The following is a 16347-nucleotide window of genomic DNA, read 5'->3' as shown; positions in this document are numbered from 1 at the left end:
CCCTCAGTGCTTTCTACAATCAATTTCTCTTGAATAGAAAACCACTCAAACAATATCCATCATTTACATATGAAACGCCTCAGAAAATATGCCTGCACTGAGAAGGTGTGCTGTGATTCCTTTCTGAGCATGTTTTTCAAAGTGAAATTGTCTACCTCAAACCATACATAGCCAAAACCCAGTAAGCTGTCATGTCTTCTTTGACAACTTAAACATTACACAACAGCTCTGTGATTTATACCCAGATTATTGAAAGCCCATGTGCAAAAGGATACAGTAAAGTAATCCCGATGAGTGTAACCTGGTAGTCTTTGACAGGATTTCACAATGTTGGAGAGACAGAGAGGAATGATTCCCCTTTGTGCAATCGCTCCAGATCATGCAGTCTGATTATTTTCAAAAAAATGTTCTTAAGATAGTTAGAAACCTTTTACTTGAGCCACAGAGCTTGTTGCAGGTTTTTGGAAAATACTTAAGCGACACAAGACTTAATTATTCAAAAAGAAAACCATACCAATTTGTGTCTATGGTAATATTAAAAACATTGTGATTCTTTTTATGCTGACTTTACTGTTTCATACAAAAATATATTTTAGAGCAATTATAGTTTCTATGTAGTTTCTCCTTTTGTGAAATGTGTATTTTTGCACATAAAAGGATATATGGCTGGTTCTAACATTCTTTTTAATATTTTATATAGAAGCCTGTACATTATTACATTTCTTTGTTCCCATTATGGCTTGTGCCAACTCAGTCTTTCATTAACTGCCCTCAGCTGCTAAAAGGGTCGACCAAAGCCTTGGTGACCACAGGAAATGGATTCGTTTCTTTGCTTCATATTATTAGAAGAAAAATTATGGATAATTTCTGAGCATTTTATGCCAGTACCTTTTTCATGCACTGCTTTTTATTCTCATTAATAATGGCCAGACATTGGAAAAAGAAGGGAGGAAATAGTGAAAGCACTAGACTCAAGGTCAAGAAACATTTCATCATCAAACTCTCGTCAGTGTTTTACGTATATATTCACACGTACATGCACAGAAGGGAAACATGGAATTTTAAAAGTCCATTACTCAGACTGTGAATATTTGGTACCTTCTCCCCCCTCAGTTCACAAAAGTCCAACACTGATGCAGCACAGTCCCCATGCTTAGCTCCACATAAAACTTGCACAGATGAAGCACTGTGTGTGGTTGCATGCCTTTACACTTGCAAATTGACCATTCTGTAAGTCTGCGTTTTGACTTGTGAATTCCTGTTTTGTGTTGCTGACTTTGCTAAAGTCAGCAGCACAATAAACCTGACACTGTGTTCACTTGAATTTCAAAAAAGAAATGGTGCAAATTTTCAGTAATTATGGCCTGTTCATATTCTAATTTGAATGTACCTGTCATCGACACATTTTGAAAAAAAAAAAAAGAGAGTGCCACATAAGTTATATTAAAGGAAATGAGCAGAAGTCACTGTAAAATACCAAATTTATGTCTGTAAATTTAACATCTGTGCTTCTGACAATCATCCATCCATTGATTTGTTATCTATACCAGTGTATCCTTGTAGGGGCGTGAAACGCTAAGCCTATCTCCAGAAGCCATTGTGGGAGAGCCAGGGCGAACATTGGAGAAGTCACAACTCTTTCAATCACTTCACATATTGGTAGGTAGAGGAAAGCCAGAGGGAATCCATGCATGCATGGGGAGAAAGACTCCAGCCCAGGATTTGTACAATTTCCCCCTCTGTAGAGATCTTTCATAAGACAGTCAATGACTGTGAGGCAGCTGATTTAGGATTCTTCTCCCACTATTTATGAGAGAGAGCGTCTTAAGAGATGGGGATGTCTGGGTTTTACTTTAATCAATCTCTCTCTGTGGAGACATTTTGTAAAAAAAACATATCACAATCACTATCTCAAACCTAAGTTGGACTTCATCAATCCAGTTGTTCTTGCCACTCAGCAACACTGACATTGAAAATTAATAAGAGTGGTCATGCAAAAATAAAGAAAGAAGGTAGAAAGAGACCGAGAATGCAATCTACTAATGTTTATGCAGGTGTGTGATTGATCAGTGCATGCTCTGTAGGTTTTAAAACTGAATTAAACCTTACCACTGAGACAAGACAAAGACTTCCTCATCTATTTACCTGACAAGACACAGTGTAGTAGCTTTTTCCTCTAGAGAATGCAGATACACATTTGTTTGTAGTTACAAAAAGGGCACAGTTGCACACTAGAAAAAAAAGAAGCTCCACACAGACTAGGGACTGCTTGTTTGAACACCATGAAGTTCAGCTGAAATACGACATATAGCATAATGGATAGCACCACGTCCTACTAATAGTGACACACTTTACTTGTTACCCTTGATAACGTTCACTGTGAAAGATCAAGTCCAGTTTCATTTTGTCTACACTAAAATAATGGCTCAGTTACCCTTGAGGATGACATAAAATCTTAGGGATTTATGTAAAAATTTGTTTCCACAACTGTGTGCTTTAAGACAAGGTAGTCAGGTGCAAAAATCACTATATGAGCACTTATGAGGTACTAATTATCGTATGTGCTGTGCTTGGATGAAAAAAACATTGACACCTGCAAATTTATTTTTAAAAGACTTAATTTAGTCTCTTAATGCTGAAATATGTCTTCTATAGTAAAACAATCAGAGATCATTAGTCCCAATCATTTTTGATAAACAGAATTGACCCTAAAATTTTGATGTGATATTTCATTTTGGATTCTGACTAGATGAGCAAGATTAGGGTCCTTACCACATTTGTTGTCACCTTTATTTCCTGCTAGTAATACCATGATAGAAATGATAAACCTCAAATCACGTTTTTTTTTATTTTATTCAGTGCCTTGAATTACTTACTATGCTAAATTAGAAAAAAAAAAAAAAAAAACATGATGCAAAGAGCCATTCAAGGGTGCAAATCATGATGCAAGTGACTAAATGAAGTTGGAATAAGGATGGGCTTTTGGTTTTATTAATTATTAGTCATTTATCCATGTCATTGTGACTCCTTAGTGGTACATTAGTTTCAAATTAAAACATTTTCTTTCACAAAAGCAATACCACATTGCACATGCTCAGTGATTATACTTTACAACGAGACCTGGAGTTATAACAGCTGATTTTTTAGTATTTAGACAACATGCTCTGATGAAAGCCAAAACTAGTTGGACCTCTCAGTTTGGCAGGAATGGAGTTAAGTCATCAGCAAAAAGTAATGGCAGGCAGTGATTGGGTGCAAAAGCCTCCTGAAAAGAGCTCTCATGCATAAAAGTGTAGGACAGGTGGTTTTCTCTCTGGGGATCACTGTGTGAGCCTCATTCAGTGGTGAATGGGGATTGAGCCGAACGTGATTGAATAGGTTGAAACAGGGCCTGATGGTAGCAGTGTGTGTGTGAGCGAGAGAGACAGAAACATTAAGCTGGTTTATGTGCTCAACTATCCCTTCTCATTCATTTGATCAATATCACTGATTGCTTCAATATTAACGCTTCTCACACACAGACATACACATGGAAAAAATAGTTTATGGGGGTGTAGAGTATGATCTTAATCACCAACAAGCTATGTTAGGAGCAACCAGCATGTGTGTGTCTGCTTTCTTGTAGACTGCTGCTCTCCAATGGCCCCTTCCAAATGAGACCAGAAACAGCCAAAAGGATGCACTCTGCTTTTCCCTCCTGCTGCATGGATTATTTATGAGATATGCCCAGCTTGAAAAGATTAGCTTTCTATTTGTTTACATAAGCGTTATTTTGACTAACAACAATAATAAATTAAAAAGCAATATATGTGTCATACATCTAGACAAAATGGAGGCAAAAACTCAGCTGTGGTTGCAAAATATAAAAGAGATTAATGTTGTTTTTGAAGTGCTTGCAGAAATGTTAGAGGCAATGAATCAGGGTTAATGGCAGAGGAAAATTCTTCAAAATGAATAATTATCACAAAACAATTATGATTCAGCATAAAACAACACCTTAATTTATTTGTGACAGTTTAAATATTCTTGTGTGTCACTGAAAACAGCTCTAAAAAATAATTGCTGAATCTAAATAATGATGAGCTGTCAGAGACTGAATGCAAAGATCAACTTAACAGAAACAGGTTCAAGTTTCTAGATATGATGGATAGTACAAACTAATAGTTAAATCTTTCAGCTACCTCATTCAAGTTTGCTTTGGAGAAAATCGGTCAAAATGTATTTTGTGACTGCATATTAGAGACTATAACTCCACTTTGTCTATGCTGGCTTAAGCGATGTTAGCATGTCTCTCCAGCATATATGAAAACTGGTTCTAAACTGAAAACTGGTTTTATATAATTATGCAACATGCATCTTTCTTGGAGACATGTTTGTGTCCCATCTACCCAACATTCAGATCAGGTGTTTTACCATTTCTAGACATCCATATGACACATCCAGATGAGAAAAAATGGACTACTTCATAATATGAACTAAATAAAATAAAATTTCCTTTTCTGTTGGTGACAGAGAATGGAGTTCTGTTCATCTGCTAACAAAACGTGGTGCATGTGAAATCTTCAACTAGCTATTACAAATACTATGATCATTGTCTTGTGACTCTTACATACTGGTCTGGTTGGAGAGACTAATTAAAACACCAAATAAGCTTCCTATGAAAAATGTTCTTAATAAAAATGTCATATTTTTCAAAAAAAAATCAAAAGCCTAAAATGTTAAAGTTCAAATTGTGACATATTGCCAGATTTCCAAAGAAACTTTAACTAAGTTGACTCGTATTTCCCCATCAGGTACCGTCAGATTAAGATGCGGTTGGAAAAAAGTCAGATAACTTTGCTGAAACACATTGTTTGAGCTTTCACTGTGTCCGTAGTTTTCTATATAAGAGCGCTTCACAAGCGAGTGCTTGTTATGAGCGCTGAACAAGCACACGTCTATTTTTCCACATGGGCTGTGCGCAGAAGTGAAGAGACGCTGAGGGAACCGTATCTGATGGGGAAACACAAATTGTAGTAACACCAGCATTGTCAGTAGTTTCTTATTCTTCTGTGGATTGTAGGAAGCAACTATCTTTTGCGTCATATGATGCATCAGTTTGGGATTCCCTGACAGAAAAGATCCATTTTCTCTGTTTACAAGACAACAGACACCGGTACGTTTCAGAAACATTCCACTCTGGAACCTGTTTTCAATCTGTGCCGTTGTTAGAGAAAACAGTCGGTGGTTTCATGTAAATGTACAGTACAAACCAACAGAACTCTTCCATATTCACCACAAATTGTTGCTGTGCAAACAGGGCCTCAGTCCTAGATACAGGGACAAGCAGCTGACCTGAGAAAGCAGGTAGGTGTGTTACTCTGCAACAGTTCATAGAGATTGGATGAGGCAAGGCCATGGTGAGTTCTAAAAGCAAATAAAAAAACTTTAAAATAAATTCTGAATTGACTGGAATACCTCTTGAACACAACGCTTTACCTTATCTTAAGATATTTAATGGTAGATGGGATGTTAAAGGAAATCTGTATCCATTTTGCACATTTTCTGTCTTGGGAGTAACATTGGCCTTTTCATAAACTTGTTTTTGGCTTTAAAGCACATTTTGTATAAATAGTAGAATTATTGGTAATAGACAATGTGCTTTATCAGTTTCAGCACCTTGACAATGGGCATTAGGAAAACCAAGTTCCACAGTGGTACAACCATGAGGTGGGCTTTTCCACAGGGATTCCACCCCTCAAAATTTTTAAATTTCCTTTTGTGAAATGTCCTGTGCTAATTCTTGCTTTGTGTAGAATATTTCCAAGAGTAGATAATTATAGGATTGATACGCAATAAAATTTTTTTAAAAGAAGTACTGAGACGCCCAGACCAGTGGAAATTGTGGGGCAAAATTGTGGAATCTTAGTGAGAAATAAAGGGGTCTCCATTTTCTCACAACTTAACCACACAAATATCAACCTAGATTTCAATTTACTCACCCAAATGTTGCCATCTTGATGATATGGTTTCCAGTTCCTTCCTGTGTCACTATAAAGCAGACGGTACTGTGTCGTCCAGTCTGAGCTGCTGTACCGACCCTGTGTTGCAATGGCGCTCACTTGTCTTCGAGAACCAAGGTCCACCTGGAGCCACTGGTAATGGTCACTGTCTAGAGGTGACCATCCTCCAGCACCTGTAGAGTGGATGGCATTTTAAAATGGAGGGCATCAAAGATTTCTTTTCTCAAGCACACCTATTTACAGTGCAATGCAAACCCAAAGTTCCATGGAGGAATTAAGTTATTTTGAAAAAGATTTCATGATTGCTTCATTACCCCGCTCCCGAAGACAATTTTGGTTTGAAGTCTGCTCCCAGTAAAGCTTAATTTACAAAAATATATTGCAGTATGAACATGTTGAACACAATCCACTAGAAAACCTATCCTAGGTTTTGTAGAAGATTAAAGTGTTGAAGTTTTGCATTTTGTAATAAAAATCGGATTGTAAAAAAAACCTCAGGCTATATCCGTTTACAGAGTCAGGTGGATGAAACTCCAGCAGAGAGCAACATAAGATTCATAAAACCAGGGGGAAATATGCAAGCACAGCTAAGCATTGTGCAGAACACAAAAGAGACAATGATCATAAGATAGAATAAATGTTATAAAAGTTAGAAAAATCACCTCCCAGGCAGATAAAAAAAATTACCGATTCATTACTTCCAACTTGATAGATAACTGGGGTTGCATCAGTAAAGTTGCCAATGTCTTAAAAACCCAATGCCACAAAAGTAAAATACATCTAATATACCAAATATATTTAGAACATAAAAATACAATCAGTTATAAGAAAGGGTGAAAAAAGTGAGGAACAAGTCTGAGTTCATGGTAAATAGATAGCATAATCAATGATTAGGAACACACATTTAAAAAGACAATGTTTCAAGCGAGTTTAAAAAAGACTGAATGAAAGACTCAAATAAAATATATTGGAAACCAAAAACCAGCTCAAGAACTTTCTACATTAAAGAAACAGTAAAGATTTAATAGATGTTACTATGATTAACTACAAGACAAGTACGCTCTGAGCTAGTAGTAAAATCTTGAAATAAAAATGATACAGCATCTAAAAAACATGAGGTGTCCCAGTTGAGTACAGAGGTTGAAAAAAAAAAAAAACTTCTCACATTATCAATGTTCAATATCTGTCATTAGGATTTTTTACTTATTATATTTTTTATTATCATTTGTGAGTTGATAAACTCACATTGTTTTCAATAGAATAGCTTGTTATAAATTTGCAAAGAATTACACCTGTCCTGATCTAGTCAAAATATCAATAATAATGTATAAATGAACAAATAAACCTTTAAACATAGCCCAAACAAGTAGTACATAACACCGCAGGGCCGCCCTTAGATAAAACTACTTGAAAAGGAAGGATCATCAGAAAATTGCACTGAAGCAGGATTACCACAACATACAGATGGATATCAAAGGGACAAAGCTGAACTGAAAGATCTAGAGATAAATATGGGTTCAAAAGATCACACACGAATTGAAAGGATGTAGAATGTTGGAAGTGAGGGAATTAAAGGTGACAGGCTAAATGAATGGTAGCATCAGCCAAAGGGAAAAAAAAAAGAGAGAATAAAAGGAGAAATGGGAGTCTGGAAGCATCGCGGGACTGTCACTGTTCTCTCGCCTGTCACACACACAGATGTTCAGGGAGGGAAAAAAAGGAGCAGGAGGAGGATAGGTGAGAGAACAGGGGAGCAGAGAAGGTCAAGACACCACATCTGAAGAGGAGACAAGGAGAAGGAGAAAGCCAAAAGGCAGTCTAAAAAGATCAGAAGATAAAACTCACAAAAACAGGGGAGAGAAAAGGAAGACTGACCGAAACTGTAAAACAATTAACTCACTAGGCGAAATGCCATCCCAATTTTGTCATGCTTGGAGAGATCAAAAGAGATTGAAAGCTCCCTTCATTGGATAAAATGGACTGTGATTAAGAGATTGTAAAAAAGGTTTCAAAGATTTCATATCACTACCAAGACCATAAAAACTGAAAACAGATCAGTCCTCATAAAGTCCTGCTAAATGAAATTCTTCTGATTTAATCAGTGAGCTAAGCTGTAAAGGAGGACTAGCAAGAAGCATCACCCAGAAGCCAAGGCATATCTATCTGTTCTTATTCTTTTTGTGTAAATGTGAGTGTCAAATGTTCTCATTTTATGTTAAAATACATGCATGTTAGCTTAATTGGTGAGTCTCGAGTTCCCAAAAGAGGACGTGTACATACATGGTGAACTGATTCATCTCTATTTGTACTGTGGACACATATTCTATGTGTGTGATTTGAAAGTGTTTGTGCTTCCAGGGGTTCCTTTTATTTGTATTTATTTGTATATATTCGTGAGCATTTATTTGAAAAGTTTTGATCGCCAACTTCAAGATGTTAATAAGTTCAGAGTCTAGGATGTCAGAAGAGGGAAATGGAGGGAAAACAGCTGGTTGGCTCTCTGCTAGTGCTTCATCTTTCTGTCAGGGAGTAAAGGGAGGGAATGGAGACAGAGTAATTTAATTAAAAGCCGACTGTCGTTACCGATGGATGACTGCAATGGCAAACTTTCCAGGATGACAGAGTGAAAAGAATATATGAAAACGGAAGGGGAATCTGGTTAATTGTGCAGCATAGTAGAGCTCAGTTGTTCTGCAGCTGTTACTCTCTTTTTTCAAAATACAGTATGAAAATAAAATACTTTTTTTAAAGCTGTGAGAAAATAAAATGCTACATAAAAGGGTGGAAATGAGAGAAAAAAATAACGGATAATAAAATTGAAAAAAGAAAGCAGGCAAGTTGAGAAAATGGGCCGTGGGATTGAAAATGTTGCAGTAAAAACTTACAGATGCACACAGATAAGATGAAATGGTGATGTAAAAAGAGTATGCAATGATTTAATGGGTGCAGGGAGAGAAAGACAGGTGAAACGTGGGAGAGATGAATACAGAAGAGAAGCTAAAGAAAGGAAAGCAGCAGAAGAACACAGAAAGACTTTAAGATCAGTTTTGGAAGGGTTAGTCATTTGAGGTTAATTTTATGCTTGGTCACTTTTGCATTGCAAAGAATTGTGTGTACACATTGGAATCACTAAGATGCACACATGCATACACACATCACCCACTTCTATTTCATTTTTTTTAAACATATCAGTTTCCATTGTTGCATGAGTGAGTTTCTCTGGTCCAGGCCTAAACAGAGTTTCTCTTTTACACAAATTCCCACTGAATAAAAGAGAAGTCAGGTAACATGGATGGTAAGTACATATTAAAACAATACAGGTAGATGGAATTTGGTTCCTCTCAGATCATTGTGGGGAACAATATTTTTTTTCAAACCATCAACCATAAAGAAATTACTTCCTTTACTTTTTCCTCCATGTTATGTTTCTCTCAATTTGCTATTATTTGGTCTCCATTGTTAACTCTTTGTTCTCAGTTTGAAGGTGTAATGGAAAAATATCATAGTTTTCCAAAATATTTAACTTCCAATAGCTCTCTGTTGTTTATTATTTAAATTTGTTGTAAAAATTCTTGTTAACTTTAAATTTATGAAAGTATCGCTGCAGGACATAAGGATGAAATATGAAATCTATAAAAAGTAACAAAAGTGGAAGCAAAGACGACCAATGGCAGAAAACACAGAAAAACAAAACTGGAGGGAAGTTAGAAAACCAGACATTTAGTAGGAAATGAGGACAAAAAGCTAAAAGAATGCAAAATAGAAAAATATACACAAGGAATGAAGGATTTTCAAATGTTATCACTGTTGTGTTGTAACATATTGTTTACAACACAACATTTGATTTAAATCAAATATTCTGTTTTCTTTTTTTATTGTTAGTTGAGGATAACAACTTTCGACTTCATCTTTTCTTTATCTTTTGCAAATGCATTCAATTGCACCCATAATATTTGTAGATCGCTTGCAACCTAGTATACCTACAATTTTTTTCTGTCTCATGCAATTTAATGTTTCTTTTTTGGACTCTGTGTAGATCAGGTCCTTGATATTTTGACAAATATAAGCATTTCAAAAATGCTAATGAATCAGACTTTAAGAAATAAAACCAGTCTCAGTCCCCAAAGAGTTTAACATTATAATACACTGTGTTTGTTCGAACTACAAATACTGTGGAGACGAATTATCATTGTAATTACGCAAACATCATAAAATACATGATATATCTGAAAACGTATATAAATTATCTTTGGCTTCATTCCATTACTCTTCTTTTCTCTCTGATGCTCTGACTGCTACCCCGTCTTTATTTCTTATCCCTTTATTTATCCAAACAGACCAAAAGGTACTGGCTGCAAGAGAAATTGGCTCGTCTCTTCTCTCTGTCTGACACTGCTGAGAAATACAGGGTCTTGTACTTGAAGTGACAGAAAGAAGCTACAGTCGAGGGGAAAATGTAGATTTGGGAGAGAAGAGAGAACAGGAGTGATAATGTAAGGCAGGGGAGTCAATGCCATGACAGGAGGGAGAGGAAAAGAGGATATTATAAAAGCATGAGAAAAAGTGACAGACATAAATTATTCTAAGAAAGTAGAGAAATGCAGGGAGGGGGAGAGAGAGAGGCAGAAAAGCACAGAGAAAGAGAGGAGGAAAGAGAAAGGAAGACGGAAACAAAAACAAAAATATAATGATGTCACGAAGTTATAGTGCAAGGTGAGGATAATGAAGAAAAAGAAGAGGCAGATATGATGGATGAGAAGAAAATAATAAAGATGTAGGAGCTAATCGTCTAAAGGTTTGCACATACAAAAAAAGTGAAATTTGACAGTCACATGCAAACCAATGTATAAAACACATCAATAAGATTCTGTCAGCAAAAAGACAAGAATTGCAAGCACAATAAATGTAACCTATCCACCTTCATTGATATGTTGTATTTAATACACTTTTGTTATTTGTTTTGCCATTATTTGACTGGCATGAACATTTTCTTTTGGATCTTTCCTTATGGTTTTTCTGACACTTTTCATGATGACAACCAGTTGCACATGCAAAATTCTCATTATTATTATTTTTATTTGGCTTACACAATTTTTCACTCCTAATTTGGAACAAGATCGAATGAAGTGCCAAAGTCTATCGATTTCATTAAAGTCTGAACTGTAATTATGATCAATGCTATTTCATGAAACAATGGGTGTAAAATCCAGAAGCTAACAATGATTAACAAAGTTAATAAGGCACATTTTCTGGTGGGGCATTTCAATAAATTAATGTATTGTTGAATACTACTATTTGGACAAAAAAAATATTATCTTTAAGAGTTCTTTAAAGTGTAGCAACATGACAATTATTTTTATTACCCGTGTTTGTGGACATGCAGCCAGGTGTAGTTCTAATGTTTTTCTGATCAATGGCTGAGATGAGATCCACAAACTCTGAGTTGACAGAGAAAAACATCCGACAATATTTACATAGTTTTTTTTAAATCCATTTTGTGGTCTGACATTCATACACTGCATAGTGATTAGTTTTTTTTTAAAATGCGTTATTATCGTTAAAGTATTGAGACATATCCAAAATATGCAATGTTATGTTCCCTTCCAACGGGGTATAAAATCAAGAATTTAAGAATGACTGCAGACTGCTTACCATTTATGAAAACATGAGTTGCTCTCAGGAGCTGAATGAATTGGGGCATGCTGGTGTGAGTGTATGTCAACTGTGCAATGAGTACATTCGTGAAATGTCTCCCACAAAACATTCCACTTCCAATGGTAAGTGGCATTATCTCATAGTGGAAGCAACAGAGTGGAAGGCAATGTGAAAGTAAGCAGAGTATCACCAAACATTAATATTAGCTAAAAAACACATGCAAGGACCACATGGATTGGGTTTCCATGGATGAGTAGCTGCATAGTAGAAGTACAATCCAAAGCAGCAGATACAATGGTGCAAAGCAGGTCCCCTCTGGAGTCCTGAGTCATGAAGAAGCACTCTTTAGAGTGACAAATCCTCAGAGCCCCATACAAAAACTTAAAGTTGTTTTAGCTGCAAGGGCTGTCTGTATATATCCTGTGTACTAAGAATGACATATTAAAATTTATGGATGTGTACAGGAAATTGTCTCAGTATTTTTGCCAGTTTGACGAATCAAAATCTGGCAGAATCGGTTTACAGTAATTATTTGTTGTCTCTGTTATGGACATCTGATCTGGATAATACAAGCAGGGAGAGATGGGAGAAAAAATATTTTACATGACAGCATATTGGGCTATTAATTGCATTTTATTTATTTTTTACTTGCCTGTTTTATAGCTGGAGAGGACTGGAAAAATAATTACGTAAAATGACAAACTCATAATATGCGCTGCTTAGATGAAAGTGAAAATACCTTCTATTAATAGTGGACAAGAGTTGAATGCAGGATTAGGTACACATTTAGATAATACACAATAAAACATGGAAGCTACACAATGTATCCCAGAGGCTTGATAAAGCACTGAATTCTTCATTTGGAGTAAGGTGGTGCATTTTCAGCATGAATTACAAAACATAGACATCAGAAAACTTTGCAGTGCATTATGGGAAATCTGTAATAAACCTATCAAATGTTTTACTCTGCATGGAATTTATTTTGCTATAATTTCAAATTTCTTACAGAATCTGCTGAGTCATCGCCAACATAAACTTGATTTACTTCTGCTGTCCTTAGCAGTGTGCAATACAAATTAAAAACCAGTGTGGCAAAAACTGCTCTCATACTGAATATGACTAACTTAAATGCACTTCTAGAAAACTTAACCTTTTGTGTTTTTTCTAGAAACCTCAGCACTTCTGCCTCTGTTAAAATGAATGCTATCAGAATCTTTAATCACAAATTTCAAAATTAAAAAGTGAATAATGATTTTGCTATGTCTCTGAACAGTGGTGGTTTTTAAATGGGCAATGTCTGCAAGACATTTCATTAAAACCTAGTGGTGACACTTGCAGTAGTATATAACTGGAAGACCTCACCTCCTCTGGTTCATGTCTACTCTGCAGTCCCACAGTAGACAGAACCAAACTTGGAGAAACAGTATTTAGTTTTATTTAGGCTCCTTATTTAGAGCTGCCTCTGATTAAATATTTTGGTCAATGCTCCTGCTGTTTTTAATGTACTTGAAGATGATTAATAATGATTTTGACGATGGCATTTGACAAACTGTAATGTCTGTTGATTGTTTCATAATTGGTTATTGTTTTGTTGATATGATAAATAAACTTGACTATTTGCTTTGAATACAGTATTAATTTACATACCAGTTTTGTTTGTGTTATGCTACAGTAATTTAGTAATGCTAAATATGTCACCAATTTTGGACTTTGGTGATAATGTGTGTATGCATCCATGTGCGTATGTGTGAGAAAGAAAGAGACCATGTTTTTATACACTTAGAACATTTTTTCAACAGTAGACATCCACTGCTCCCTAAGGGGCCCAAAGTACTAGCTCAAAACAAAAAGTGTTGTTTTTGGGCCATAGATTAGAATTGGGGTGTGAATTAAATTTGCATTAGGGTTAGGCATGTGCTGGTAATGGTTAGGTGTAAAGGTCAGTTTTAAGCATCAGAAACAAATAAAAAATAAATGGATGTAAACGCAAAGTGACTATAAAGATAGAGTGACAAACTGTGTGTGCGTTTTAGAAATGTTTGTGGGTTCAATGGGTCCAGAAACACCAGATGCAGCATTGACACAAGAGCTATCAGCATCTGTGAAACTATTCCTTATTTCATCCTTTCTTATTTTAAATTCTGCCTTGTTCTCTTGTTTGTATAAGCCATGATTCAAGAAGCACGAGTCCCATCTTCTCTCATTGCTTTAACTCAATCGGTGTGATTAAAATCCTCAGATTACCTTGCCTTTATCTGGCAGGTTTGCATCACTGCTCAGTTGCCCACGCTGCAGGGTGACTGCATTGGATGGAAGGAAAGGTATGAATTATTAATTGTAAAAACATAAAGGGGTGTAATTGTCTGTTCATAGCCCTTAGCTGTGGACTGATGTGAAAATGAGCTTCAGCCTGAGTCACGGAGATAATGATTAAAACGACGATGAGGAGAATGAGGGACGAGGGAACACAAAAGAAGATGTAAAAAATAAATACAAAAGGGAAAATGGGTTAGAAGAGGCAGAAGGGGAAAAGAGCAGCTGGGGAGCACTGGGGAGTGTGTCACTCTATAAAGGCTTGAGCATTCATCTCACAGTTTGATCACCTGGAAAATCATTCATAAAGATGTATGGACATGTATCCAAATTAGACTATTAGTCTCTTATATGTGTAGAATAAATGTGAAAAAAGCACCCTCCCACTACTTTCATTTATATCCAAGCACAAGGACATGCGCATCTTTTTCTGTGTGTGTGTGTGTGTGTGTGTATGTGTGTGCGTCCTATGAATATCTGAAAGTACTATGGATGTGTGTTTCCTACCTCCTCTCCTGTTGAGTTTGGCATATCCAGGTGCATATCCACTGGAGAAGACAGATGAGCTGGTGAAGGCCGTGTGAGGCAGCGGAGAGGCTAGAGCCTCATCACACTTCTCTGTAGGGAGCGAATGATTGTGAAGAGAGAGAAAGATGAATAGGGGACAAAACAGGACAGGAAGTGGGAAAAGCCAGAGGACACATAATTGTGAGAAAAGAAATGCAGGGGAGATAGGAGAAAAAAAAAAGAGACAAGAAAAGGAGAAATAGTCAGTGAACTGGACCCAGACCCTGTGTTTATGCTGAATACACATACACTACATGTGGAAAAGTAAAGCCCTGAAGTTGTTCACTATTGACAGTGCTTTTAAGACTGTCACTATTGCTCTTGACAAAGGAACTATTTCATTGACACTAAGGATAAGAAAAATGGGGGATTTTTATATAATCATAACACCAAAAAACATTATGACAAGTGAAATAAACTACTGTTTTAAATTCTTTAAAAGTGGATCAAGATAAAGAGTTTATCAGTTTCAAATTTGCCTTGAAAAACCAGTAATGTTGTTAGAATAACCTCAAACACCAAATTACGAGAAATACACATGGGAAAAAACCTGACATGAAGATAAAAAGATTTTTTTTTCACATATACACACAGTCAACAGTCACACTGCCTCTCCTTGTTGTAAAGCTTCACCTTTCACTCACTCATACAACTGAACCCACTCAACTACAGTACATTAGGCTTCACAAAGACTGAAATGGTGAATTGTGTGTCAGGCTATGGAGAGGCCATCAACAGCTCTCTGCTCCTGCGGTGTAAGTGTGGGAGGACAGTGTGCTGCATAAAGTTAAGTCAAACATCATCACATTTGACCAAGTTAACAAAATATTTGTTGTACTATTTGACCAACAAGAGTATATTTTAATAGGAATTTTCTTTGCTTAATGGAAGAAATTATATGTAACTCCTGGTCAGAGAGGTGTTCCTCTCTTCATTGTCTATGTACATGTATGTTTATGTGTCTATGTATTGAGATTGACATTTCCTGTCTGATTCCATTCAACAACTCATTCTGATAGTGTCTGGTAGACATACTTCAAGGCATGACATCCGTTGATTGAACTTATTGATGAGTGTCAAAGTCTTTGATAAACCTACCCATAGCTGAAGTCCAGTTCTTTCTGCACTCACATTAGAAAATGATTCCAAAACGTTTTAAAGCCACACCACCTTCTGATAGTTTGTCAATGGTCGCCAAGGTTTTACAGCTTCAATAGGCTCTCCTTTAGGTAAAATTATTTTGTATAGTAATAACAAGCTTGCTCGGATAAGAAAATAGACTCAAACTAACAAATAGTTTCTTCTGAAAGTTAAGAAATTCAATTCCCACTAGAAAACAGTTGTTAATTATTAATTAAAATGTTTCCAGTTTGAATTATTTTAATTTGTTAGAACAAGAGTTATGTCTGATCAGCTGATAGACTTAATAATGGTCTTTTTTTTTTCTTCAGTTTTTGACAAAGTCAGTGATATGACAATAACTTCCCATAACCTCATTTCAAAATATCTGAACTATTCCTTTGGAACCATCAATATGGTTACAAGTGCACAAGATATCTAGGAAAATCACTGGATTACAGCAATATGATCAATCTTAACAACTGCATCTGCGATTTGTCCTCATATTTGTCCTAATATTACGAGTGAGATGTACAGACAGTTTTCATTGAGTTCTAAAATATTTAGTCTTTCTTAGGAACATTGGATGCATGTGGCTCACTAAAAATATTAACTTGTGTGTTTGGATTTACAAGAATATGATTTTATTCATCTTTCTCTTTTCTTCTAATAAACATCATCTGCTGCATAT

General features: G+C 36.0%; 1 protein-coding gene across 2 annotated transcripts in view; it reads right to left on the bottom strand.

Moving 5' to 3' along the window:
* cntnap2a (contactin associated protein 2a) overlaps positions 1–16347 on the bottom strand; it is a 266864-nt gene that overhangs the window by 160634 nt on the left and 89883 nt on the right. For both annotated transcript variants that reach the window (XM_055037488.1, XM_055037489.1), the window contains exons 2-3: positions 14478–14588; positions 5982–6175 (exon numbers count right to left, since the gene is read on the bottom strand). In XM_055037488.1, the coding sequence (XP_054893463.1) occupies positions 5982–6175; positions 14478–14588 (305 nt within the window). The remainder of the gene's footprint in view (positions 1–5981; positions 6176–14477; positions 14589–16347) is intronic.

Source organism: Poeciliopsis prolifica, unplaced genomic scaffold (genome assembly GCF_027474105.1).
Source record: "Poeciliopsis prolifica strain line A6 unplaced genomic scaffold, Auburn_PproV2 SCAFFOLD012, whole genome shotgun sequence".
NCBI classification, from domain to species: Eukaryota; Metazoa; Chordata; class Actinopteri; order Cyprinodontiformes; family Poeciliidae; genus Poeciliopsis; species Poeciliopsis prolifica.
This window is presented reverse-complemented; position numbering and strand designations above follow the sequence as displayed.